General features: G+C 35.4%; 2 protein-coding genes across 3 annotated transcripts; both read left to right on the top strand.

Annotated features, from left to right (window-relative positions):
* Positions 1–506: 506 nt before the first annotated feature.
* Positions 507–26,066, top strand: LOC125275367 (natural killer cell receptor 2B4-like). Of its 2 annotated transcripts, XM_048202225.1 has the most exons (4): positions 507–2,318; positions 24,271–25,577; positions 25,648–25,785; positions 25,872–26,066. In XM_048202225.1, the coding sequence occupies exons 2-4, from the start codon at positions 25,277–25,279 to the stop codon at positions 25,880–25,882; spliced, it is 450 nt and encodes a 149-aa protein (XP_048058182.1). In that variant the 5' UTR covers positions 507–2,318; positions 24,271–25,276; the 3' UTR covers positions 25,883–26,066. The 2 variants fall into 2 exon arrangements, with proteins under 2 accessions (XP_048058182.1, XP_048058173.1); XM_048202216.1 differs by lacking the exons at positions 25,648–25,785; positions 25,872–26,066 and having other exon boundaries at positions 24,271–24,573; positions 24,737–25,265.
* On the top strand, positions 4,471–7,180 carry LOC125275358. Its single transcript, XM_048202204.1, has 6 exons — positions 4,471–5,328; positions 5,529–5,822; positions 5,981–6,274; positions 6,513–6,800; positions 6,871–7,008; positions 7,095–7,180. The coding sequence occupies exons 1-6, from the start codon at positions 4,929–4,931 to the stop codon at positions 7,103–7,105; spliced, it is 1,425 nt and encodes a 474-aa protein (XP_048058161.1). The 5' UTR covers positions 4,471–4,928; the 3' UTR covers positions 7,106–7,180.
* Positions 26,067–27,515: the final 1,449 nt, after the last annotated feature.

Below are 27,515 nucleotides of genomic sequence, written 5' to 3'. Positions count from 1 at the left end.
AACGCACACAGTAATGTTATAACATCATTTTGAACACACTAAAATTATAATAAACGGAGCTATGTTACCTCATACTCATGACCGGAAAAGCGGAAGCAGCGCCGGCGACTCTGTCATAATAAAAGTCCCGCTGCTCGTGAGGCGTTTGTTGCGCAATCGCTCCAGCGGCCTCGTTCAGTTCCCACAACATTCGGTCCTGCTCTGCTTCAAACTACAATAACGTTAATATTCACATCCATGAACATAATTCTTCCTGGAGTCCTATCCCTATTCTTTTGCACCGACCGTTAAGGTGGAGACCACATGTCCCAAGATTCTTACATGCCATACATCAGCCCAATCGTTCTAGAATTACTATTAAATTCCAAAGAATTATTTGAGTAAACTGATGATTTTATGACGAATTGCAATATTCGATAATACAATGCCTCGATCGATATAAATACAATGTCTCGTTAGAAAGATCTAGACTACATTACAATGTAATGATGTGGGTGTGTTGCTTTAAAGTTTAAACCGCAATGGGGTTTTCCAAGTCTTGCAACGATATCCGGATATGGTATGCCATTCTTTGTTTTGTCCTAAACGAATGGTACTTGAAATATGTGGATGATCATTACAACGTGCTAAAGGCTATGCAATACGAACAAGCACTACAAGCAACGTTTAACGAGCGCTCTGACTAACAAATGCGTGCGCTTGCATAATACTGATTATGAAAGTGAAAAGAGAGCAGAAGACGATTCTTCGCCCAATAGACACCAATGTGCATAACACGATGAAAATACTATCACTGAGATGAAATGTCTAATCCGTAGTGAAGAGGCGAGGATGATGAAGATTGCAGCCGTGACTAACCCTTTGATGATATTGCTGAGACGAAATTCGAAAACAAAAGAAATGAAAGTTTGCATCAGCATCTGCGAACTCAGACAAGTGTAAGTACCTATCATTTATACTCCAAGTGTTAGATAATGATTGGTTAGATCTGAATTAATAAGTGACGTAACATTTGAGTCTTCCCGGCAGAACTTGCGCTAGAGCTTCATTTCATGTATTCTGACTTATTAACACAGTTAAAGAGTTGGATTCTCATGCTAAAAATGGCCAAAGTTAAAAAAAGAAAACACAAAAAAAAAACCCAAATACACTCCTTTATGGTTCATAAAAGTTTAGGAAAGTTTTTCGAGCATGGCTCTGAATGACATCATAAAGGGCTGAATTCTTCTCCCGGAAGAGATCGCGCTCACATCAGCCAGAGCGAGAGAAAGAGCCGCCCATCAGACTGGTGCTGGCCTACCTGAAGGACATTGCAGGACGAGTCTGCTTACAGACAGGAGGTTAAAGAGCTGGCCGTCTGGTGCAGTCATAACAACCTGGAGCTGAACACACTCAAAACAGTGGAGATGATAGTGGACTTCAGGAGAAACACTCCAGCATTATTCCCACTCTTCATCATGGACAGCACTGAGGCAGCAGTGGAGTCATTCAGGTTCCTGGGCTCCACCATCTCTCAGGACCTGAAGTGGGAGTTACACATAGACTCCAGCTGAAAAAGTCCCAGCAGAGACTGTACTTCCTTCACCAGCTGAGGAAGTTCAACCTGAAACAGTTCTACTCTGCAGTGTCGACAGAACCGGCTAATATGGGCACACTTCCTGGATCTAGTAACTCAACACAGGCAAACATTATACATGTGATTTACTGGCTTTTGAGTCAAAATGGACTCTGCAGTGGTTTTTCCTTTTTATTTTATCTGTTCAAACATCAGTGTGTCTGGTTGGATCTGTCGGTGGATAAACAGCTTCTGCTGGATGTTTGTGGTTGATGCTCGTGTCAGCAGTTTGTGGCTGAAGCATTACTTCATTTTCTCTCCTGCTAATAAGATCACAATCTTCCACTCCACACAAAACATCTTTACACTGAAATAAAGTGAATCCATCAACAGTCAAATAAGAGTCACAGGTCAAATATGATTGACAGATCACAGCACTAAATAACACACCAGTAGATTCAGATATCTAGTCCAATATTTCACTCTTCTGCTGTTAGTTTCATTCAGGCCCAGAATTCATTTGAAAATGTAAGATCAGCAGAAGCTTGTTGATTTTCGTGATGTTAAAGCAGATGAATGTGTGAACGGAAACTGAGGATGGGGGAGGATTCACACACAACCAGATAAATATCACAGTTCAGTGTGTTTCAGATCAATCTGAGGGTTTTCAGACATTTTAAGAGTTACTATCGTGGGCTTTTCAGTGAACCGATGAAGAAAATGTTTCTCAAGTTAGTTTTGCTCTGTTTGTGGCGTCTGGATGGTGAGTTTTAAATGTGTTTTTATGGCTTCAGTTTAGGGATGCACGATTATGACAAATAACTGTCGATTATTCCCTTGAAATTGCGTAATTGCAATTATTAATTAAGATTATCACAATTTACATTGAATGATATTTTGAATAGCTTTATACTATTGTTTGAAGCAATAATCATGTTTTGCTTGGTCTGCTCAAAGTTGCGCTGGATTTTCTCCTCAGCGTAAGGTCGAGAGGTCCATCTATCCCTCTTTTCCATGTTTGTAGAGTTAGTTCGTGGAGTAAATATATAGGCTGTGGTGTTGTCATGGTACTGCAATTTCTAACTTCAATAAGATATCTTGAAAAGAACCGATATTCGATACCATTTTCAATACCATGGGGGAAAAAAACAATGTATATACTCTCATATAGATATTTTTAATATATATATTTTTTTGTCCATCTATTGAAAGTCTAGGCAATCAAAAGTTTCTTCTGAAGAGATTTATATGAGATTTTATGCTTTATATGATAAAACTTTTAAGCTTTTTTCATATATATACGTTGATCAGTTACCATTACAATTATCTCAGATATTTGCTAACTCAGAGTATTTGTTTTTACAATTAGGTAATTTTGTTACACACAGCACAAAGAAGCTTGATTTCAAATGGTAAATTGAATTTAAAAAAGACAAGTAAACAGTAATAAAATAAGAGCAAATTAACAAATTACTAACAATAGCACAAATAAATACAATAGAATAAAGATATAAATTAAATAGACTGCTTTCTTTTTTCAGGTAGGTCTAACAGTAGTAATCAGGTAAGAAATTGAATAAAGAAACAAAGTTAGTGGCGTAGCGTCTGGATATGCACGTGCATATGGGCCCGGGCGGATTGGGGCCCCAAAGTATACTTCGGGCATCTGCGCACCATCCGCATCACGATCAATTTTAATCGTAAGAAATTCATCAGTGGCGTAGGAGGGGCCCGGGCGGATTTGCGGACGCGCACCGTCCGCACGAAATTTTCGCATTAGGAGGGTTTGCGGACGTCAATTGCAGCCCAATTGTTGTGATGGCACGAACAGTGTGTGCTGAAAACAGCTTATGCGAGAGTGAACTGAGTGCTTGAAAACAAAAGTCCACTAGAGCGCAGTGCACACGCCGAACGCGTCTTTCTGCAGCCAAATGCTTTCAGAGGCTCGCACGCGCGTCTGTGCGCGAGACAGAACCTGTGTAGATATGTTCAAAAAATTAAGTATAATAGAAATAATGTTGTCAATAACTTGCTATAGCCCATCTATGCTAAATGTACTGAAAATCCTTAAAGGGATAGTTCACCCAAAAATGAAAATGTGATGTTTATCTGCTTACCCCCAGCGCATCCAAGATGTAGGTGACTTTGTTTCTTCAGTAGAACACAAATGATGACAAAATGTGAATAAATGTAACCCGTACTCACTGGGGCGGATACTCTTTATTCAGTGAATTAAAATGCACATAAAAACTGATGGAAAAATATGTAGAGAAGGAATAGTTATCAGGAATAAAACACGTCCATTAAAAAAGTCTGTGACAGAATAATTATTCAAAAATTATTCTGGAATAATCTTCGGACTCATCACATCTGAAACGAGGCTATGCTCATTCTGAAATTACAGAGCCAGAGTCGAATCAGTCGAATTCAAAAGAGTTGAAAATCCGTTTTTTGACATTTTTGAAATAGAGCCGCAATGCAAAGTCAAAATGATGGAGGAACGCATATACTGTAGTGCTTTTGTTGTAATTCCTAGAAATGTTTTTTGTCTGCATATTGATGTGACAATTTTTTACAAGTAATCAAAATGTAAAATAACATTGGATAATCTTCACTGAAAAAAGTAAATACAGATTAATCAATTAAAGTTACAGAAGTTAATCAGTCAAGAGCAGTAAGTGATGTTTTCTTTGTCTTTTGTTGTTTGATTAACATTAACAACAGAGAGAGCGGCACGTTTATTCGGCTACTGTCCCTTTAAGACATGACGAACGCACGGACACATTCTTCCTGAACTGTGTTTACTTTAATACTGACCGAGATGGGCATTGTGACATTGATTCTGAGTGTATTTGACCATCCAATAAACTGAGAAAAAGAGCTTGTTTTGGCTCTTGTATTTCAAAGGTGGCTTTATTATGTGTCTGCGCTTTTGTGATTTCACCGGAACGAATAGAGTCTCCGGCCGCAGCAGCGTTAAGCAGAAAGTGGTGGGGACGTCCCACCCGCAAAAAAATCATAATACAAATAAATATGTACATGTGTAGTTTTGTGCAGTTTGTATTTATTCCCAGTTCATAAGGTGCTTACTTCAGCTGACCATTCTATGATAATCTTCGTTTATTTTGATAATATGCCTATTAGCCTATTTTACTGTCAGATCAAGTTTGAATTCAGCTCTAAACTCAGTTATTATGGATTGATTAAATAATATAAATATGAAGCTCAGATACTCAACAGCATTAGTTTTAGTGTGACATTAAACATTAAAGTGTCTTTTTTAGTTATTGATCCATATATAAATCTATTTCTCTTTTCATTCATCATCTTTTGTCTTTGTGCTGCTGCAGAATATTATTCACGTCACATTTACATGATTAAACGTATTTCAGTGAAGATTATCAAACCAACATCAAGTGATTTTAAAGCTTTAATCTGTGAAAAACTCTGTTCTTCAGGAGTGTTTGGTTTTGAAGTGAAGAGAGTGTTAGTGAAGGAGGGAGATTCAGTCACTCTAAACTCTGATCTTACTGAAATGAAGGATGATGATGTGATTCAGTGGAGGTTTGAAAACACTTTAATAGCTGAAATCAATGTAACGGCCGACAGATTCACTGTAAATGATGATGTTCTTGATGGGAGATTCAGAGACAGACTGAAGCTGGACAATCAAACTGGATCTCTGACCATCACAAACATCACAATGAAACACACTGGAGGTTATAGACTACAGATCAACTCTAAGTGGTTTGATTTCTATCTTGTTGTTATTGGTGAGTTAAATATTACTTTCACATTTTATATTTTAATCATCACAAAGATTCAATTATTAATCCAAACTAAATTTTGCTGCTGTTGTTTAATGATGACATTCATTGTATAAATTTCAAACTATTTACTTTCATAAATGAGTGTCTTAATCTGTGTTGAACCTGTTTCTGTTTGTTCTCCATGTGTGTGTTTGATGATTCAGTGTCAGTGAAGGAGGGAGATTCAGTCACTATAAACCCTGATCTTACTGAAATGAAGGATGATGATGTGATTCGGTGGAGGTTTCAATATAAAAACACTTTAATAGCTAAAATCAATGTAACGGCCGACAGATTCACTGTATATGATGATGTTCTTGATGGGAGATTCAAAGACAGACTGAAGCTGGACAATCAAACTGGATCTCTGACCATCACAAACATCACAATGAAACACGCTGGATATTATAGATTACAGATCAACTCTAAGTGGTATAGTTTCTATCTTGTTGTTATTGGTGAGTTTAATTTTTTTTAATGATAAAGTTGAAATGAATTCATACATCATTTTATTTCTTTTTGCTGTTTTATGATAGTTTATTTCAAATTTAAATGTTAAACTATTTAATTTAATAAACCATTATAATTTGTTTATCTGTGACAAACCCTGTTTCAGTGTCAGTGACGGAGGGAGATTCAGTCACTCTAAACTCTGGTCTTACTGGAATGAAGGATGATGTGATTCAGATTGTGTGGTCGTCTGAAAACACTTTAATAGCTGAAATCAATAAACAGGATGACAGATTCACTGTAAATGATGATGATCTTGATGGGATATTCAGAGACAGACTGAAGCTGGACAATCAAACTGGATCTCTGACCATCACAAACATCACAATGAAACACGCTGGAGATTATGACTGTATTCAGAGTCTTGGCGTTATTTCTTATATTCGTCTCATTGTCTACGGTGAGTTAAATATCAGTTTCACGTGTTTTATTTATTACAGCTAGATCTAAAGAAGTATCTTATCATGACTAATGAGTTCAAATGACTAATTCTCTTACTTTCACATGAACAGCAGGTTTATATTTAACTTTCTATTCAATAGTTTTAAATGCTCTACTTTTGATCATCTTGGTTCCTCTGGATGTTTCTTGAATCTCTTCATTCATCCTCATTTCTCTTTATTCTCTCATGTTTTCAGCTCGTCTGCCTGTTCCTGTCATCAGCAGTAACTCTTCACAATGTTCTTCATCATCATCATCATGTTCATTGGTGTGTTCAGTGGTGAATGTGAGTCATGTGACTCTCTCCTGGTACAAAGGAAACAGTTCATTGTCCAGCATCAGTGCGTCTGATCTCAGCATCAGTCTCTCTCTACCTCTGGAGGTGGAATATCAGGATAAAAACACCTACAGCTGTGTGCTGAACAATCCCATCAGCCACCAGACTCAACATCTGGACATCACTCAACTCTGTCACACATGTTCAGGTACGGCAGCGCTGATGATATTAGCGTTTATTGACTGAGCTGATCTCACTTTGATGTTTTTATTCCTCAGTCCACTGTTGTGGTCCTACTGAAGCTGTGATCCGATTGGTCCTCTCTGCTCTGGTGGGCGTGGCTACTGTCATTCTTGTGCTTTATCACATCAGATCCAGAAGAGCTGAAGGAGATCAAGCACATATTCACACATCAGGTACATGATTGATGATGACTGATTCAGCATATATTAATATTGGTGAGATTGATTCATTTATGGCTTTACATGTTCATCTTTTTCAGGAAGTGCTTAAATCTGAAGCAGAACGCTGAACTTTAAAGGTTCTTCAAGTGTGTTTTTGTCATAATAAATACTGATGATTATTTGAGCTTCTCTTTCAGTGTCAGATTTGTAAAACTCTTATTTGTAAGGCTTTATTGTTTATATTTCTCTCAGAGACACACAGATCTCACTTTACTGCTACTGCTGTATATTTGTCATGTGTATTTTACACTGTTGTTGATGATCAAATTAAAATAGCATCTTTTTAATGTGTCTGACGGAGTTGACACAAATTAAGTTCTGAAGTACATTTTTAGAAGAAAACATTTTCAGAAAAACCTGTTCATTAGCTTGAGACCTTTGTCTACAAATATATCAGTTTATAATAATGTGTTATGAAATAATAAAAACTAACATCTCAAACATGTTTTGTCTCTTCTCTCAAGAATCAGTGAGATTAAGTTCAGACTTCTATTCTTGCCATAACTCTGATATCATTTCATGATCACTACATTCACTTGCGTCTTGTGTTTTGGTTCACTAACATCCTCCTGTCAGAGTCTCTGTAACAATTGTAGTCACACATTTATTTCAATAATAACTCCAGATTCTATAGAAATGCTCTCTGTTGCAGTTATTTGTGTGCATGTTTGTTCCAAATGTCATTTGTGCTCTAGTACCAGGCCTCAGTTTCTGTGTACTTCTACTTTTTATTATGTATAAAACATTCTTTATGAACTCCTACACTATACTTTAATACTTTTAATGCCCTCTTATTCGGGTGGTTGTTACAATACTATTTTTGCATTTTGTATTGGGATTAGGGGTGTGCTCAAAATATCGATTCTTAGATACATACCGATATAATAAAAAAAGATACAGTATCGACATTCTAGCCCTTAGTATCGATACTCCGCCCGTTTACGGCCCCCCCTCCAACTCTACCCGGCCCGCAACTGATATCAAAAATAAAACATAATCCGGCCCGCTAATTTATTATTATTATTATTATTATTATTATTATTATTATTATTCTCTAGTTGCTACCTGTCTGATATGCAACGAAAAAGTCGCGGTTTTATGAGGACATTCACAAATCGCGTCACATAAACGGCCGCATTGCTTTCGCTTCAGTGGCGTCTGTTGTTGCTACGCAACCATGAGCCGCGCTCTCAACCGCGTCGCTTCTATTATGAGCGCGCTCGCCTAAATTACAGTAAAAGCACTCGACTTTAAGTCACGAGCGCCGATGTAACAATTAAACGTTACCGATGCTCAAACAGCATCTTGGACAAATGAGTCTCAGCTGTGTGAGCACAAGCTCTGGTGTCTGTCAAGAAACAGAAGAGTGTACAAATGTAGTATTCAGGGATTGTATTTGTTCAGTACAGTGTTGTTCAGTGCAAGATTTTAATGTCACAGCTAACATAAACTAAGGGAAAATATTTCCACTAAATGTTAAAAACTAATAATGTATGTAACAATGAGAGATTTTTATTTTTTGGCAAAATAAAGTTGATATATAGCTCCAGTTTTTTTGTTTATTTCTGACCCCTCCATGCCACGTGTTGCTGGTTTTGTTCCTAAATTACTCATTTTTTTATTCCATGCACCTTGTTGGATGTGAGAAGTTGCACCAGACTATTGCAATTAATAGTATTATATTAGTAGTATTATATTAGTAATAGTGTTATATAATTATATTACACTGTGTAACAATGAGAGAGACACTGCTGTTTACATTTAGTATGGTAAATAAAGTATTTATAGTATAGGTATAAAAATATTTTAGTAATGAAATTTGAAGTAAATGAGAAATAATGCAAAGGAAAGTAAATTTTCTGAAATGTTGCACTTTCTTGCGCTTGAATGTTAAAATGGCCCTCCTATGAGGTGTCAATCACAGAAACAAAAGATTTTGTGCTTGTGTGAGTCCTTGGAAAGTTAAATGTTGACTTGTGGTAATTTCCAGATTAATACAATTTGTGTACAATTAATCAGAGCACTTAAAGTTGCAAATATTTAAGCAAAATGCACTTTGTTATAATGCACTTTTGTCTTCAATAAATTGAAGAAAAATGCAGAGTTCTGTTTGTTGAGTAAATGTGTTCAGCATTAACTAATTGGCTCTGGCCCATGCATTTTTATTGAATCGTATTACATTGTATCAAATCGTATCGAGACAGCTCTGTATCGAGGTACGTATCGAATCGTGACCTGTGTATCGAGGTATGTATCGTATCGCCAGGTTCTCCAAGGTATACAGCCCTAATTGGGATATAAGTGCTTTCTGCACCCAAGACGTAATCTCTCATATTTCCATTCGAAAGATGTGTGTATCACTCATTTTAACTTTAATTACAGACAATTTGTATATATTTTTATAAATCTGATAACAATCACATAACCCATAGAGAGATCGCAGTGTCAGAGAGTTTGGGAATATTTGCACATTATTTTTACACATAAATACATGGTATTAGAGTTTTAAAATAAAACATTTTAAAAGAGATCAATAGAACACGGTTGTTTAAACCAATAAGCTTTAAGCTGTGTCGTCAGCAAGTCGTTTCCCATCGTGCTTTTGGTCAGCGCAGTCGGTGGAGAGCAACTGCGCTCGACTGCAGAATCCGATGAGTCCGCCTCGCCCTCGCGAGAGGTTTTTGACAAACGTCGGCATGACATCAGAGCAAGGCGGCCCACCCTCGGACACATTTCTAACCGGCATGCATCTTGCGGTGATCACCGGTGATCGGTTCTGCGCAGAATTTGCTCATCTCAAACAAGCCTTTGCGAACGGTGTTATGAAATATTCGGTGTCTGAGATTTTCGGTGACACTGGGCGGAGCTTACATGAATATTCACGAGTTTCCTGTTTTGAGTTAAAGCGCCACTGAAAGTGTTAGTGCACGCTCTTCGGCTTACATTAAAGGTAATTAGCATATGTTTCAGCGTTAAACGGAGTCAAGCTTATATTCTAACTGTTATTGATGCACAAGATTTTATATATAAGCTATATTGTGTTATGTCTGTCATGTGTTTGCTATGTTTGATATGAACAAAGCCAATGATTCGCCAGAGGTGTCGTTAGGATTCGGTAAACGAGCCAATAGCGTTTTAAGTAGACTGTTTTTGTTGTTTCTGTATTACCTTGAGTCTTTTGAGCATATAGTTTTGAAAGTTTGCCAAAATGTATGGTAGCATAATAATATTAATTGTAAACTCCTGTGGTGAAGGCAGCAGTGAACTAGTTTGCAGAAGCACTTCTAATCTGGGTAGACTTGAATTTCTATATGTAATATGTTTCAAAAATTGCACACATGCAAGAAAACATGTTAATGTAGGCTACTTTAAATATATCCTAGTTTAATGACTATCCAAATAGGCCACGGTGAATTATGCATGTGATAACTAATATAATATCTATAGCCAATATTCTTTCATTCCCAAATATGACTTTTGCCAATAAATATCCCTGTACACCAGACAAAGCAGACACTTTTATTTTTCACTTTGTTTTGAACATGACAGTGTATTAAAAATTGTAATAATACATGTTTGTTGTAATGTCATTTTATTATATATTTCAGATTGAATGTGTCAGTAGCAAAGGCTGGTATCACTGGGATCACAAGAGTAGACCAAACCAAAGACCCTGTGTAAAGTGTGTTTAAATACAAGTGTTTTTGCTAATTAAATATGTCATATGTCGTGACTTCTCATTTGTGAATAAAATTTCAACACAGAATCAGTTGCTCTTTTTTTATTCAAAATGAAACTACTCTCATTATTTACTTTCATCTTTGATATTACAGATATGCAAATTACTACATGGTCTATTATTTTAGCAGCTAATTTAACATAAATAAAATGTTAATTGTTATGGAAAGCTTGTAGAATAGAACTAATACATTTCATTGTGAATATACTGCAGGTTTGATCATTTAGTTCCATATAGTTCCATATCAACACTGTTAAACTGAATCCTGATTCACAATGCTTCATGTTTTTTCCACATTCTTTTTTTTTTTTTCAATGAAATGCATCATTTTGTGGGAAAAAATATTGAGAATGTTTCCTTATAATATGAAAAAAATAACACTTAACTTTAGGATTTAATATAGTCTCTTTAAAAATATATACCAACTGAGAAAGCAATTAAAGAAATGACAGAACAATCACAGTAGTATGTATATATGTCTGATTATCCACATAACAATAATATTCCTCACACTTTTGCCAATTGTCTTCTCCATATAGCCTAAATATTTTTTAAATAAAACCTGCATTAGTAACTTTTAGTTTTGTAGCTGATCAATTTAATCACTTGTAATTCAATTTTAACATTTTAATTGTTGTGGAAAGCGCATTAAAATAAAACCTTGTGAAAGCGCTGCAGGGAAGCTAATATCACTGTCTCATCATGTTTCTATTCATATAGAACATTGTGTGTTTTGCAGAAAATGATAAAGAAGGTTTACAATAATTAATGCATGTCAAAAACATAAACGGAACATAAATCTAACTCTCAATGTGTTTTAAAAATAATAATGTCTGGTTAAAGTTATGCAGGCTATCTGAGAAAGCAATATAGGGAATGACACAATCACAACTGAAACTTTTATTATGCCACCACAGATACATTTATACAAGTTATCTTCTCAAACGAACTAAAATAAAATCAAAACAGTTGTAACCTACTAAAACAAACAAACTCGATGTTGACTAATTTCCTAACGATAGACCACCAGTGGCTGTAATCACTACTAAAGTATATCTCACGACACAATGTAACCTACAAACAATTGAGCACATAAACAGTTATTAATAAAAAATAATCATAAATTCATTCGACACAATCAAACACAATCATTACAGAAAACAGTTCTGTGATCCAAGGACAATCCACTAACACTTTCAGTGGCGCTTTAACTCAAAACAGGAAACTCGTGAATATTCGTGTAAACTCCACCCACTGTCACCGAAAATCTCAGACACCGAATATTTCATAACACCGGTCAATTCGTCCTAAATAGAGGGTATGCATCGACATCACTTTCCCGCCGGAACGCGCTCCCTCAGCTGGACTGAGTGGCAAAAGAACCTGCTGCATGACTGGATTTAATAGAGGAAACTGCGAAAGCGCGAGTAAAAATAACGATTACACTAAAGATTGGATTCGAAAGTGTTTCTTACAACATGTCAAATAAACCTAATCCATGGATATTGACATGCAGCCAGGGGTTTTCTGACATTTATGTGCCTGATTTCGACACGGGGAAATACATAAAGCAAATCTGTCTGTGAATATTTTATATAACTACAATATAGGTAGGTTTAAATCCGAGTAATCACTTATATCAATGTTATATATATCGTCATATCGTCCAGCCCTAAAACTTGTATAGTTTTTGGTCAGTGTTTATTTTAAAACACCCAATTATGCAGAATATAAGATGGTAAATATTTAATTGATCAGTTGTCAACACAATATATAACAACACAATATATAAGCCTAAGGTATGATTTTACCTCAAAATTCTGCAATTTGACACATAATTATAACTGCAAATCCATGTTTCTCTCCTGGAGTCCAGCTGTTTCTGTGAATTGCAGCGATACATTTGCTTCTTTTTTCTGTAGCTTTCAGCAGTCTTTAAATATATACCTCAGGTTTTGTGTCAAAGCTATTTGTACGGTCAATCGCAAAGCTCTTTTTCATTTTGGAAGTGTTTTGTGTGTTTTTCGCGGCATTCACGTTGTCATAACAACCGTTACCACTGCGGTTACGCCCACTGAGTGGCAAAAAGAGTGAGTGACAGGCCATCGGTCTTGAGAAGGAGGTCTCTGCGGAACAAAAAGGGGCGGTTCCCAACTTTGGGGTGTTGTCACACGGGAATAGGTGTTTTTCAACCTCTTTACCTGATTTGCTCAAATCGAGTGGGATATTTCCGGAAAAACAATAAGAGATATGTATTGTATATGAATGTAAGTGTATTGTTTAAGTTGTTTAACAGTTGTTTAACGTTTCTTTTGTGTGAATATGCTTGCTAGCTCGTTGTAAAAAGCTCCAAGCAATCTTCCACTCACTTCTAGCGATAACTATTATTAGCTAACATTCGCTATTCTATTTGATGTATCTGTTAGTCACTTGATTTGTTTTAGTTTTGCCATTAGGTTGTGGCTACAGTGTCTGTGGTCAATAAAATGATTATAATGTTTAAAGTCTTCAGAGTCATCATTTCAGGTTAACACGTTTTTTTTTTTTAAGTTTACACAAGGTCAGTAAGTCAGTAGTCTTATTAATGCATATAAAGCTTATACTTATACAATATACGCGGAGGCAGTCATGTGTTACTGTGGTTAATAGCCTACAAAAAACAAACACTTAAAATTAAAGTTAATTATACCACAAGCACTGTCTAGCCTACGTATTCTCTGCTTGTCTGTTGATATAGTGCAGTGGTTATGTCATTTTAATATTATATAATACTATATAGCTTTTATGACGAAGGTTTACACTATGCACGTGAAATTTGGCATGCGAGAGATTAAATAAAATAGGCTGTTGATCGCGTGCTTGCTCTTCTGCGTTATTCATATTGAAGAGCATCAATTATTAAACAAGACTTGTAGCACAAGAAGGATCTAGCCTTAAGAAACTATTTGAGATGAAAAAGGTGAAGAGGTGAAAAAATACCGTAGTAATTTATAGTAAATACTATAGTGTTTTTGAACCATACTTGAATTAATTTGTTGTGTTAATTCTATAGGCTATTGCTGTGGTAATATAACAACTATAGTAATATAAACAAATTACGTTACCCAATACTGTACTAAGTTTTCTTTAAACTATACTACAATACACGCAGTTAACTGTAGTAAAAACTAAAGTACTACAGCCTATGCTGTAGCAATAATTAACAAAGTGTTGTAAATACTATAATATACAGTATACTACAATTTACTGGTTCAAAAACACTATTTACTATCAATTACTATATTATTTTTACACCCCATGTCCAACCAAATGACGCCGATTGGATAAGTTCAGACAAATGACTATTTGTCTATGTAAAATATATAGCCATTGTGACAAAATTACATCCCGTGTCATTATAATTCGTAGGCTAGTTTATGCAAATAATAATACAATAAATAAATAGCCTAACTAGCACTAAAAAAAAACGGAGTAGGCTAATAAAACTTGCATAAATCATATATTTCGCCCTCTCGAGCTATAAGCTACAGGTCCTGTAAATACTCTTCAAAATAAATTAATGTATTATAGTTAAATGTTTCCATATATCTAGGCAGGCACTCGGGAAAAACGCATAGGCTAGTTTCCCTGTTAAGGAAGTCAAGCATGCAGCAATATTTTATTTATTTTTCATTATCTCGACATAATTGTTTCTCGGGATCTAAACATTAAAAAAGTAGTTGTAATCATAAGAAAACAAGAAAAAAAAAATAAAAAAAAAAATAATGAATGGCCTTTCGTACTTTAAAAAAAACGCATATCCCGGCTTCCGTACTTTTTTGGTTGGATCGTTATAAACACCTCTCTCAGTTAGAAAACACCCCAAAATTGGGAGACGCCCCTCTTTTGTTCCGCAGAGACAGTGGCTGCGTCCGAAAACCTAGGTAGCTGTCTTGCTGCCTCGCTATCTTATAAGAGAATGACTTGTACGGCAGCATTTGTGCATGAAGGTACCTCACGAAACTGATTTCGGACAGACTTCTGAGGCAGCGTAACAGTTTAATGATCTACAGCAATATAGCGCGAGCTTTGGTGAGAACTAAACAAATATTTAATTACTACAGTAGTAATTTCTCGATAGAAATTATATCAAAAGTGAAATATGTTGATCAAAATCGTACATTTATACACAAACTGAGCAGCAAACGCAACTTTCGGTCGCCATCTTTATTTTTCTAGCTCAACTGTCACAGAATGGAAAGCACAGGATTGTGGGATATCAAAGGCAGCTAAGGATACATCTATGCTTCCTTCAAAAATCGATCTGAGGAAGGTATCTCATGAGAGAGGAAGTGAAGCTAACATTGGATTCGGACGTGCCTTGATGCCTTACTACCTTGAAATGTGTCCTCGGAAGGCAGCATTTTCCAGTTTTCGGACGCAGCCCTATACTTGGGAGGTCTTTGTCAGACACGTGATTTTGTTGTGTGTGACGTCACCGCGGCGCCATATTTGTGGTATCCCTGCTGACTGAGAGAATGAAAGAGTTTACACAAGTTGAGATAACAAGCAAATAACTCGAAAAAATGAAGCACAAGAAAAAAGTTAAAATGTCATATCGCGATAAACTCACCAAAGATGCCAGGGACCGTTATTTGGAGAAATGTTCATCCATTCATAACATAGATCTGTACGAACTGACTGCAGTAAGTTGGAGTGCTGCTGACCCCGCATTGCTACCTAAATCATCATACTTAAATATCGTTAACTATATTGTTTATGGTATAAACGCATAGTGAACAATTTAAAAACTATAAATCCCTCGAAGCCCACAGACATTTCTTTAATGGCTGGGTGCAGGATTTATTTATATTCTGAACGAAGGACTGCGATAGCACAGTAGTAACGATAATGATGATGATGTCGTGTTAACTAACAAGTGCATGATTAAGGATGGTTTAGTGTTGTGATCAGGAAGAATTTTGAACTAATACTACCCCTTTTTCATGCATTTTTTTCTTTATTGTATTAAGTACATAAACCAATGTATAACACAATAAACATTGTTCCAATAAGGCATCATCAGAGATGTATGTAGAATTTAATAGTGTATTTTATTATTGTACATTCTGATATAGTATACCTTTTAGAACCAAAATAATTTGTAAATTATTGTCCTCCATCTACCTCTGTGTTGTCTGGGTGAGTGACATTATGGGTCTTTTTTTTTTTTTTGTCCAAAGGCCTTAATAATAATAAAAACAAAGATATGTCGTGCAAGTTAAATATCTGGTTTACAGATTGTGTATATTATTAATTATCCCGTTAATACTATAAGTGCATATACCTGTGAACTCATAAAATAAATCTACAAATCACCCTGAAAAATGTAATTATACATGCTTTATTGTTCATGCAAGACTGGATAAAGCATCAGCACATTTCTACACTACAATTCTACAAAAGATTCAAACATGCGCTGTCAGATTGGATGGTTTCTCTGTGAAAATCTCAAAACAGTCAATAATCTCTGCTACTCTGTATTTAAACAAAGGAAACATTTCTGTGCAAATCATCTCTGTCTGCCCATACAGCTGAAAGCTTCAGGTTTGCATATAGATATGACACAGTTTCATTGAATGTTCTGTATACTGTTGTATAAAAGTTAAAGTTCTTAACTTTTAAAAAATTCTTACAATTCTTTAAAGTTAATTTCGTTTTGTATTAATTGTATCTTAATTTTAATCAATATTTCATCAACCAATTGCCTGTATTTAATAAATAAGAAGTAAATATAGCATACAATAGATGATCACGACACGGAGGCGCCGGGGAGAACTGGAGCTCGTATCACAAATAAAAAAAAAAAAACTCAGCGTAGGCTATAAGGTAACTTAGCCTACTTGCCTCACAGACCTGAGGAATATATCTATATTGGAATGTCTACTTTTAAACAGAGCAATTCAAAACGAAAGAAAACAGACTGCTCTCTGCTTATGTAATCCGAATGAAATGTGCATTTCTCTCAGGCGCGTTCACTACTGCGAAGATCGCGAGTCAGCATCTTCAACTTCATCTTTGCAGCCACTGACACAGAAAACACTTGTTTATTAATAAACAATTAACATGTCTCCTTGCTATATTTTACATAATCATAATCATTACTTTTTTGTCGGTTCTTTGTGACAGCTTTTAGGTGCTTTATTGGCAGCGCAACCCTTACATGTTATCCTACATGAACTCATCACGACCGCATCAGCACAGAAAACATGGAGATGCAACGCTCGCTCCAACTAGGCTACGAGAAGCATCAACAAAAGTCGCACTATCGCAGTGGTGGTGACGTGATGGGTCAAATTGTTGCGTAATTTAGACATACAAATATTGCGCATATTTTTCATCCGCGCTACTACCCGCCCGCAAGGAGTTAATTATCCGCCCGCATCCCCGCCCGTGAATTTTAGGAATGTCAAAATTCACCCGTTTTAGCCACTTTTATGCGGGTACCCGCGGATACCCGCGGATACCCGACCCGTTGCAGGACTCTGATCAGAGGCACCAAAAAAAAAAAAAAAAAAAAATTGTAATAACACCATAAAGGTTCCCAGGTTTAGCAGACCCGTATAGTACATTAACATCATCATCTCCAAAACATATAATAGAAATAATGTTGTATAATAGAAATAATGTTGTCAATAACTTGCTATAGCCCATCTATGCTAAATGTACTGAAAATCCTTAAAGGGATAGTTCACCCAAAAATGAAAATGTGATGTTTATCTGCTTACCCCCAGCGCATCCAAGATGTAGGTGACTTTGTTTCTTCAGTAGAACACAAATGATGACAAAATGTGAATAAATGTAACCCGTACTCACTGGGGTGTATACTCTTTATTCAATTAATTAAAATGCACATAAAAACTGATGGAAAAAATATGTAGAGAAGGAATAGTTATCAGGAATAAAACACGTCCATTAAAAAAGTCTGTGACAGAATAATTATTCAAAACTGGAATAATCTTCGGACTCATCACATCTGAAACGAGGCTATGCTCATTCTGAAATTACAGAGCCAGAGTCGAATCAGTCGAATTCAAAAGAGTTGAAAATCCGTTTTTTGACATTTTTGAAATAGAGCCGCAATGCAAAGTCAAAATGATGGAGGAACGCATATACTGTAGTGCTTTTGTTGTCATTCCTAGAAATGTTTTTTGTCTGCATATGTGACAATTTTTTACAAGTAATCAAAATGTAAAATAACATTGGATAATCTTCACTGAAAAAAGTAAATACAGATTGGTCCGTGTACGTTTTGATAGTTTGTTTTCCAATTTGAAATGAAATACGCAGAAACGAGAAAACGGTCGTTTCCCGTTTTTTCGTTTGTTAAAAAAAACGGGAAAACGAGATTTTTTTTTCGGGTCACGGATAGAAAACGGAAACACGACTTCAAAACTCGTTTTCCACATGTGGGCGGTCATTACACGCCCCTTTCAGCCGATTGGTCTATCAAATCTGAGCCAGTGACGTCATCTTCAGTTCCTTCAACAAAATAATAGTCCTCTGCCGCTATATCAGTAGATGTCATAAATCGGCTTTCTTCTGTGCAACCTAACGCGTCTTTCACAGAAATATGTTTGCACAGATAAAAAGTTTAAAAAACCTACAGTAAATTTAATTAAGTCTGTTTCTAAGCTGTCATTGTGTTTTTAAAATGTAAAATGTAAATGCCTCTACATCTGTTACCAAGCGCATGACATCCTTTGGGCTACTACCACCGATCAATAGGCTATACATAATGATAGACTATTATCTATTATAGATCAGTGGCTACTGCACTCATTTTTTTTGTCTTATTTTAATGTTTTGTTTACATTTTATACATTTAAATTCAATCATTTTTCAATCATTTAGCAGACGCATTCCTTGCAGTAGATGCAGTCATATTAGAAAATAGGCTATCCACTAGGTGGCAACACCTAATAACGTTATCACCATCGGGGGGCTTTTTAGTTTTCCTTAGCTTATAAATGGCCATACAGATTTTATCTCTTAAATTAAACACTTTTATGAACACAGTGAACATTATTATATGTCACAGTTTACTTGCTATCCTCACTTTTTCTGTCTTTCCTTCGCTTTTGAATTAATTAGCTATAAATGGCCCTGAACATTTTACTTTCAATTTCGATTTAACGGCTATTGGCGATTCTGCGTCAATTGCTTTAGTGGACAACAGCAAAACAAAAACTCTCGTATATTAAACATAGAACTTTTATTATCTTCGTAATTATTTTATTATCTTTTATCATCTTTGTAATTATTTTATTTTGTAAATATTCGTGGCTTAAACAGCGGGAAAATTTACTGTATGCAGTTCTGTGGATCTTTTGAAAAACTTAAACTAAACGAAAATTATTGTTGCTTTGTCAATATAATTTCTGTTTTTTCCCCCTGACTTTCAACTGGTGCGATCATCGTTTCATTAACCAACAAGATTATATTAAATTAGAATTAAACGAAATTTGATAAATGTCTGTGAATCATTAATCAAATCCCAGGGGTTTAGTTTTAGCCTACATGAACAAATAACAGAATAAACAACAGAACATGAGGATTCATCATCATCACGCACCTGCAGCGCTTCTGTGAACGGAGAACAAAGCATTCAATTAAAAGAAATAAATAGCCTATGTCTATGCGCGAAATTTATTTCACTTAAGTAATTAACATATTACCAAAATGAAAGGGGAAAAAATGCGACAATATGAGTGTCGGTTCATTTTTGAGAAGTTCACAGAAAGGAAACCGAGACGGCAGAAAATTTCTTTGTTTATTTTACGAGCAATGTTTTGTTTTTATTGTGAGTGTACAAAAATAATAGGCCTATTTAACCCTTCACAGATTCGAATGGTGTTACATATATTTGACCATAAATGTCTGATTATTTTAAGTTGTTTCCGCTTTTATAAGAAAATTCAAGTGAACGCGTCGGCGCCTCACGCACACACAACATCAGTTTTAGTAACTTGACATCAAAGCCTGTTAACTGTCAAAATAACATACATTCAACCAAATATATAAAAAGTTATACTGCTCATTTTAAGTAGTCTGTGTACAATAAAAGCGTTTAAATAATAAATATAGTTTAGCCTCCAAATCGTGAATATTGAAACATTTGGATTTGTGTCAAATTAGAGAGGTAGGCCTAGTTATTACGCCGGTTTCTGTTTCAGTTCAGCTTTAAATTAATTCGTTTTGGCTTAACATTTATATATTATTTTTGTCATAACTAAAATAGCTATGTAGCTGTAATTTTTATCTTTAATGTTTGATCTTTACATATTCCCTCAATCTTTTAACCAAAGGGTTATTAACATTAGCCTATATTCAGCAGGCAATGTTAGGCTATGTAATATAAATAAAGAGAGATGAGATATTGTTCGTTTTTCAAAATTGCTTACACTACTTATTTATTGTGATTTATTCTATTTATTCAAAATAGAATAAAATAAAAACTGTAGGTTTTTTTTTTTTTTAATCTGTGCTTTTCATCCGCTCCTCTGTGTGGGTAGTGCAGTTTCACTATGCATATTAAACTACAAGCAGCATTCTACAACAGTCTGTGTGCTGATTAACATTTCTGAAATAAATATTTCTGTGAAATGCGCGTTAGGTTGCACAGAAGAAAGCCGATTTATGACATCTACTGATATAGCGGCAGAGGACTGTTATTTTGTTGAACGAACTGAAGATGACGTCACTGGCTCAGATTTGATTGAACAATCGGCTGAAAGGGGCGTGTAATGACCGCCCACATGTGGAAAACAAGTTTTGAAGTCGTGTTTCCGTTTTCTAACCGTGACCCGAAAAAAACGAAAATCGAGTCAAAATCTCGTTTTCCCGTTTTTTTTAACAAACGAAAAAACGGGAAAAGACCGTTTTCTCGTTTCTGCCTATTTCATTTCAAACTGGAAAACAAACTATCAAAACGTACACGGACCCAGATTAATCAATTAAAGTTACAGAAGTTAATCAGTCAAGAGCAGTAAGGGTCCGTGTACGTTTTGATAGTTTGTTTTCCAATTTGAAATGAAATACGCAGAAACGAGAAAACGGGCGTTTCCCGTTTTTTCGTTTGTTTAAAAAAAACGGGAAAACGAGATTTTGACTTGATTTTCGTTTTTTCGGGTCACGGATAGAAAACGGAAACACGACTTCAAAACTCGTTTTCCACATGTGGGCGGTCATTACACGCCCATTTCAGCCGATTGGTCAATCAAATCTGAGCCAGTGACGTCATCTTCAGTTCGTTCAACAAAATAATAGTCCTCTGCCGCTATATCAGTAGATTTCATAAATCGGCTTTCTTCTGTGCAACCTTTTGTTTGCACAGATAAAAAAAAAAAAAAAAAGTTTTAAAAAACTACATAATTAAGTCTGTTTTTAAGCTGTCATTGTGTTTTTAAAATGTAAAATGTAAATGCCTCAACATCTGTTACCAAGCACATGACATCCTTTGGGCTACTACCACCGATCAATACATAGACTATTCTCTATAGATCAGTGGCTGCACTCATTTATTTTTTATTTTTTTCTTATTTTAATGTTTTGTTTACATTTTATACATTTAAGTTCAATCATTTAGCGGACGCTTTAGACTATGCAGTCATATTAGAAAATAGGCTATCCACTAGGTGGCAACACCTAATAACGGTATCACCATCGGGGGCTTTTTAGTTTTCCTTAGCTTATAAATGGTCATACAGATTTTATCTCTTAAACACTTTTATGAACACACTGAACATTATTATATGTCACAGTTTACTTGCTATCCTAACTTTTTCTGTCTTTCCTTCGCTTTTGAACGAATTAGCTATAAATGGCCCTGAACATTTTACTTTCAATTTCAATTTAACGGCTATTGGCGATTCTGCGTCAATTGCTTTAGTGGACAACAGCAAAACAAAAACTCTCGTATATTAAACATAGAACTTTTATTATCTTTGTAATTATTTTATTATCTTTTATCATTTTTGTAATTATTTTATTTTGTAAATATTCGTGGCTTAAACAGCGGGAAAATTTACTGTATGCAGTTCTGTGGATGTTTTGAAAAACTTAAACTAAACGAAAATTATTGTTGACTTGTCAATAATTTCTGTTTTTTCCCCCTGACTTTCAACTGATGCGATCATCATCATTTCATTAACCGACAAGATTATAGTAAATTAGAATTAAACGAAATTTGATAAATGTCTGTGAATCATTAAAAAAAATCCCAGGGATTTAGTTTTAGCCTACATGAACAAATAGCAGAATAAACAACAGAACATGAGGATTCATCATCATCACGCACCTGCAGCGCTTCTGTGAACCTAGAACAAATTATTCAATTATATAAAAGGAATAAATAGCCTATGTCTATGCGCGAAATTTATTTCACTTAATTAACATATTACCAAAATGAAAGGTTTCCTTTCTGTGAACTTCTCAAAAATGAACCGACACTCATATTGTCGCATTTTTTCCCTGAGACGGCAGAAAAAAATGTCTTTATTTTACGAACAATCTTTTGTTTTTATTATGAGTGTACAAAAATAATAGGCCTATTTAACCCTTCACAGATTCGAATGGTGTTACATATATTTGAACATAAATGTCTGAGTATTTTAAGTTGTTTCCGCTTTTATAAGAAAATTCAAGTGAACGCATCGGCGCCTCACGCACACACAACATCAGTTTTAGTAACATAACAGCCTGTTAACTGTCAAAATAACATACATTCAACCAAATATAAAAAGTTATACTGCTCATTTTAAGTAGTCTGTGTAGGCTACAATAAAAGCGTTTAAATAATAAATATAGTTTAGCCTCCAAATCGTGAATACTGAAACATTTGGATTTGTGTCAAATTAGAGAGGTAGGCCTAGTTATAACGCCGGTTTCTGTTTCAGTTCAGCTTTAAATTAATTCGTTTTGGCTTAACATTTATATATTATTTTTGTCATAACTAAAATAGCTATGTAGCTGTAATTTTGATCTTTAATGTTTGATCTTTACATATTCCCTCAATCTTTTAACCAGGGTTAACATTAGCCTATAATTCAGCAGGCAAAGTTAGGCTATATAAAATAAATAAATAAAGAGAGATGAGCAATTGTTCGTTTTTCCAAATTTCTTACACTACTTATTTATTGTGATTTATTCTATTTATTCAAAATTGAATAAAATAAAAACTGTAGTTTTTTTTTAATCTGTGCTTTTCATCCGCTCCTCTGTGTGGGTAGTGCAGTTTCACTATGCATATTAAACTACAAACAGCATTACAACAGTCTGTGTGCTGATTAACATTTCTGAAATAAATATTTCTGTGAAATACGCGTTAGGTTGCACAGAAGGAAGCCGATTTATGACATCTTCTGATATAGCGGCAGAGGACTATTATTTTGTTGAACGAACTGAAGATGACGTCACTGGCTCAGAATTGATTGACCAATCGGCTGAAATGGGCGTGTAATGACCGCCCACATGTGGAAAACGAGTTTTGAAGTCGTGTTTCCATTTTCTATCCGTGACCCGAAAAAACGAAAATCGAGTCAAAATCTCGTTTTCCCGTTATTTTTAACAAACGAATAAACGGGAAACGACCGTTTTCTCGTTTCTGCGTATTTCATTTCAAATTGGAAAACAAACTATCAAAACGTACACGGACCAGTAAGTGATGTTTTCTTTGTCTTTTGTTGTTTGATTAACATTAACAACAGAGAGAGCGGCACGTTTATTCGGCTACTGTCCCTTTAAGACATGACGAACGCACGGACACATTCTTCCTGAACTGTGTTTACTTTAATACTCACCGAGATGGGCATTGTGACATTGAGTGTATTTGACCTTTAATAAACTGAGAAAAAGAGCTTGTTTTGGCACTTGTATTTCAAAGGTGGCTTTATTATGTGTCTGCGCTTTTGTGATTTCACCGGAACGAATAGAGTCTCCGGCCGCAGCAGCGTTAAGCAGAAAGTGGTGGGGACGTCCCACCCGCAAAAAAATCATAATACAAATAAATATGTACATGTGTAGTTTTGTGCAGTTTGTATTTATTCCCAGTTCATAAGGTGCTTACTTCAGCTGACCATTCTATGATAATCTTCGTTTATTTTGATAATATGCCTATTAGCCTATTTTACTGTCAGATCAAGTTTGAATTCAGCTCTAAACTCAGTTATTATGGATTGATTAAATAAAATATTATAAATATGAAGCTCAGATACTCAACAGCATTAGTTTTAGTGTGACATTAAACATTAAAGTGTCTTTTTTAGTTATTGATCCATATATAAATCTATTTCTCTTTTCATTCATCATCTTTTGTTTTTGTGCTGCAGAATATTATTCACGTCACATTTACATGATTAAACGTATTTCAGTGAAGATTATCAAACCAACATTAAGAGATTTTAAAGCTTTAATCTGTTAAAAACTCTGTTCTTCAGGAGTGTTTGGTGAAGTGAAGAGAGTGAAGGAGGGAGATTCAGTCACTTTAAACTATGATCTTACTGAAATGAAGGATGATGATGTGATTCAGTGGAGGTTTAGAAACACTTTAATAGCTGAAATCAATGTAACGGCCGACAGATTCACTGTAAATGATGATGTTCCTGATGGGAGATTCAGAGACAGACTGAAGCTGGACAATCAAACTGGATCTCTGACCATCACAAACACCACAATGAAACATATTGGAGTTTATCAACAGACCAACAATAAGAGTGATAATTTCCATCTCGCTGTCACTGGTGAGTTAAAAAACGTTTTCACCTGTTTTAATGATAAAGTTGAAATTAATTGATACATCATTTTGTTTCTTTTTGCTGTTTTATGATATTGTTTATTCAAATTTAAATTTTAAACTATTATGAACCATTATAATCTGTTTATCTGTGACAAACCTTGTTTCAGTGTCAGTGACGGAGGGAGATTCAGTCACTCTAAACCCTGATCTTACTGGAATGGAGGATGGTGATCATATTATGTGGAGGTTTAAAGAGACTGCAATAGCTGTAATCATTAAACGGACCGACAGATTCACTGTAAATGATGATGTTCTTGATGGGAGATTCAGAGACAGAGTGAAGCTGGACAATCAAACTGGATCTCTGACCATCACAAACATCACAATGAAACACGCTGGAGAATATGATTATATCCTCTTTTTGTTAACATCCCCTGTTCAATTGTGGCGTTATTCTTATATTTATCTCATTGTCTACGGTGAGTTAAATATCAGTTTCACGTGTTTTATTTATTACAGCTAGATCTAAAGAAGTATCTTATCATGACTAATGAGTTCAAATGACTAATTCTCTTACTTTCACATGAACAGCAGGTTTATATTTAACTTTCTATTCAATAGTTTTAAATGCTCTACTTTTGATCATCTTGGTTCCTCTGGATGTTTCTTGAATCTCTTCATTCATCCTCATTTCTCTTTATTCTCTCATGTTTTCAGCTCGTCTGCCTGTTCCTGTCATCAGCAGTAACTCTTCACAATGTTCTTCATCATCATCATCATCATGTTCATTGGTGTGTTCAGTGGTGAATGTGAGTCATGTGACTCTCTCCTGGTACAAAGGAAACAGTTCATTGTCCAGCATCAGTGCGTCTGATCTCAGCATCAGTCTCTCTCTACCTCTGGAGGTGGAATATCAGGATAAAAACACCTACAGCTGTGTGCTGAACAATCCCATCAGCCACCAGACTCAACATCTGAACATCACTCAACTCTGTCACACATGTTCAGGTACGGCAGCGCTGATGATATTAGCGTTTATTGACTGAGCTGATCTCACTTTGATGTTTTTATTCCTCAGTCCACTGTTGTGGTCCTACTGAAGCTGTGATCCGATTGGTCCTCTCTGCTCTGGTGGGCGTGGCTACTGTCATTCTTGTGCTTTATCACATCAGATCCAGAAGAGCTGAAGGAGATCAAGCACATATTCACACATCAGGTACATGATTGATGATGACTGATTCAGCATATATTAATATTGGTGAGATTGATTCATTTATGGCTTTACATGTTCATCTTTTTCAGGAAGTGCTTAAATCTGAAGCTGAACGCTGAACTTTAAAGATTCTTCAAGTGTGTTTTTGTCATAATAAATACTGATGATTATTTGAGCTTCTCTTTCAGTGTCAGATTTGTAAAACTCTTATTTGTAAGGCTTTATTGTTTATATTTCTCTCAGAGACACACAGATCTCACTTTACTACTACTGCTGTATATTTGTCATGTGTATTTTACACTGTTGTTGATGATCAAATTAAAATAGCATCTTTTTAATGTGTCTGACGGAGTACAGACGTACATTTTTAGAAGAAAACATTTTCAGAAAAACCTGTTCATTAGCTGAGACCTTTGTCTACAAATATATCAGTTTATAATAATGTGTATGAAATAATAAAAACTAACATCTCAAACATGTTTTGTCTCTTCTCTCAAGAATCAGTGAGATTAAGTTCAGACTTTATTCTTGCCATAACTCTGATATCATTTCATGATCACTACATTCACTTGCGTCTTGTGTTTTGGTTCACTAACATCCTCCTGTCAGAGTCTCTGTAACAATTGTAGTCACACATTTATTTCAATAATAACTCCAGATTCTATAGAAATGCTCTCTGTTGCAGTTATTTGTGTGCATGTTTGTTCCTAATGTCATTTGTGCTCTAGTACCAGGCCTTAGTTTCTGTGTGGAAATTTCCTGATTTTCAGATTTCTAAAGTGTGACAAAATCTCATGAGAGGAACCATGTTTTTAATGAAGGAAAGTTCAAATGCGGGTCCAACAGACCCCAAATACTCGACGTACTTCTACTTTTTATGATGTATAAAACATTCTTTATGAACTCCTACACTGCTTTAATACTTTTAATGCCCTTTTATTCGGGTGGTTGTTACAATACTATTTTTGCATTTTATATTGGGATATAAATGCTTTCTGCACACAAGATGTAGTCTCATGCTCTTTTATTAGTAATTTTTCCATCACATCATGGACAACAATTATTTAAATGGGTATTTCACCAAGAATTCAAACTGCCACACGCTTAAAGTCGGCATGAAATCAGTATTGACCCTATTTACTTTGTTAGCACATATTACTAGTCTTGTGGCCAATTAATCCATGCAAGTTAATACACAGAAGAAAAAAAACTGTTTGGTAATCTTTAATCAAAATCTGAAAAGTTACTTCCGGTCTGGAATGGCGTTCCTTCTCTGATGACGTCAGTGTGATGGTTTGGGTTGTAACACTTAAACCACGCCCCTCCAACCGTTAGTCTGCTATGAGCGAGAGAAGGAGAGGAGGAGCGCTAAAATAAAACCCTGAAACAAAACGGTTTTTATTATTTACATTTCTTTAAAAATGACAAAACCTTTATTTTAACCTGCTCTGTCTTGTCAGTGTCCTCTTTGCTCCGCGATGTATTTTTCACTGCGTGAGAACATGATGTGTGGCGAGACATCCGTATGGCTTGTCGGACATAGCAACAGTAACTAAAGGGGGCGGGTCTTTGCGAACGTCAATTCGTCCTAAATAGAGAGTAAGCATCGACGTCACTTTCCCGCCGGAACGCGCTCCCTTCAGCTGGACTGAGTGGCAAAAGAACCTGCTGCATGACTGGATTTAATAGAGGAAACTGCGAAAACGCGAGTAAAACTAACGATTACACTAAAG

The sequence above is a fragment of the Megalobrama amblycephala genome, linkage group LG1 (assembly GCF_018812025.1).
Source record: "Megalobrama amblycephala isolate DHTTF-2021 linkage group LG1, ASM1881202v1, whole genome shotgun sequence".
Taxonomy (NCBI): domain Eukaryota; kingdom Metazoa; phylum Chordata; class Actinopteri; order Cypriniformes; family Xenocyprididae; genus Megalobrama; species Megalobrama amblycephala.
This window is presented reverse-complemented; position numbering and strand designations above follow the sequence as displayed.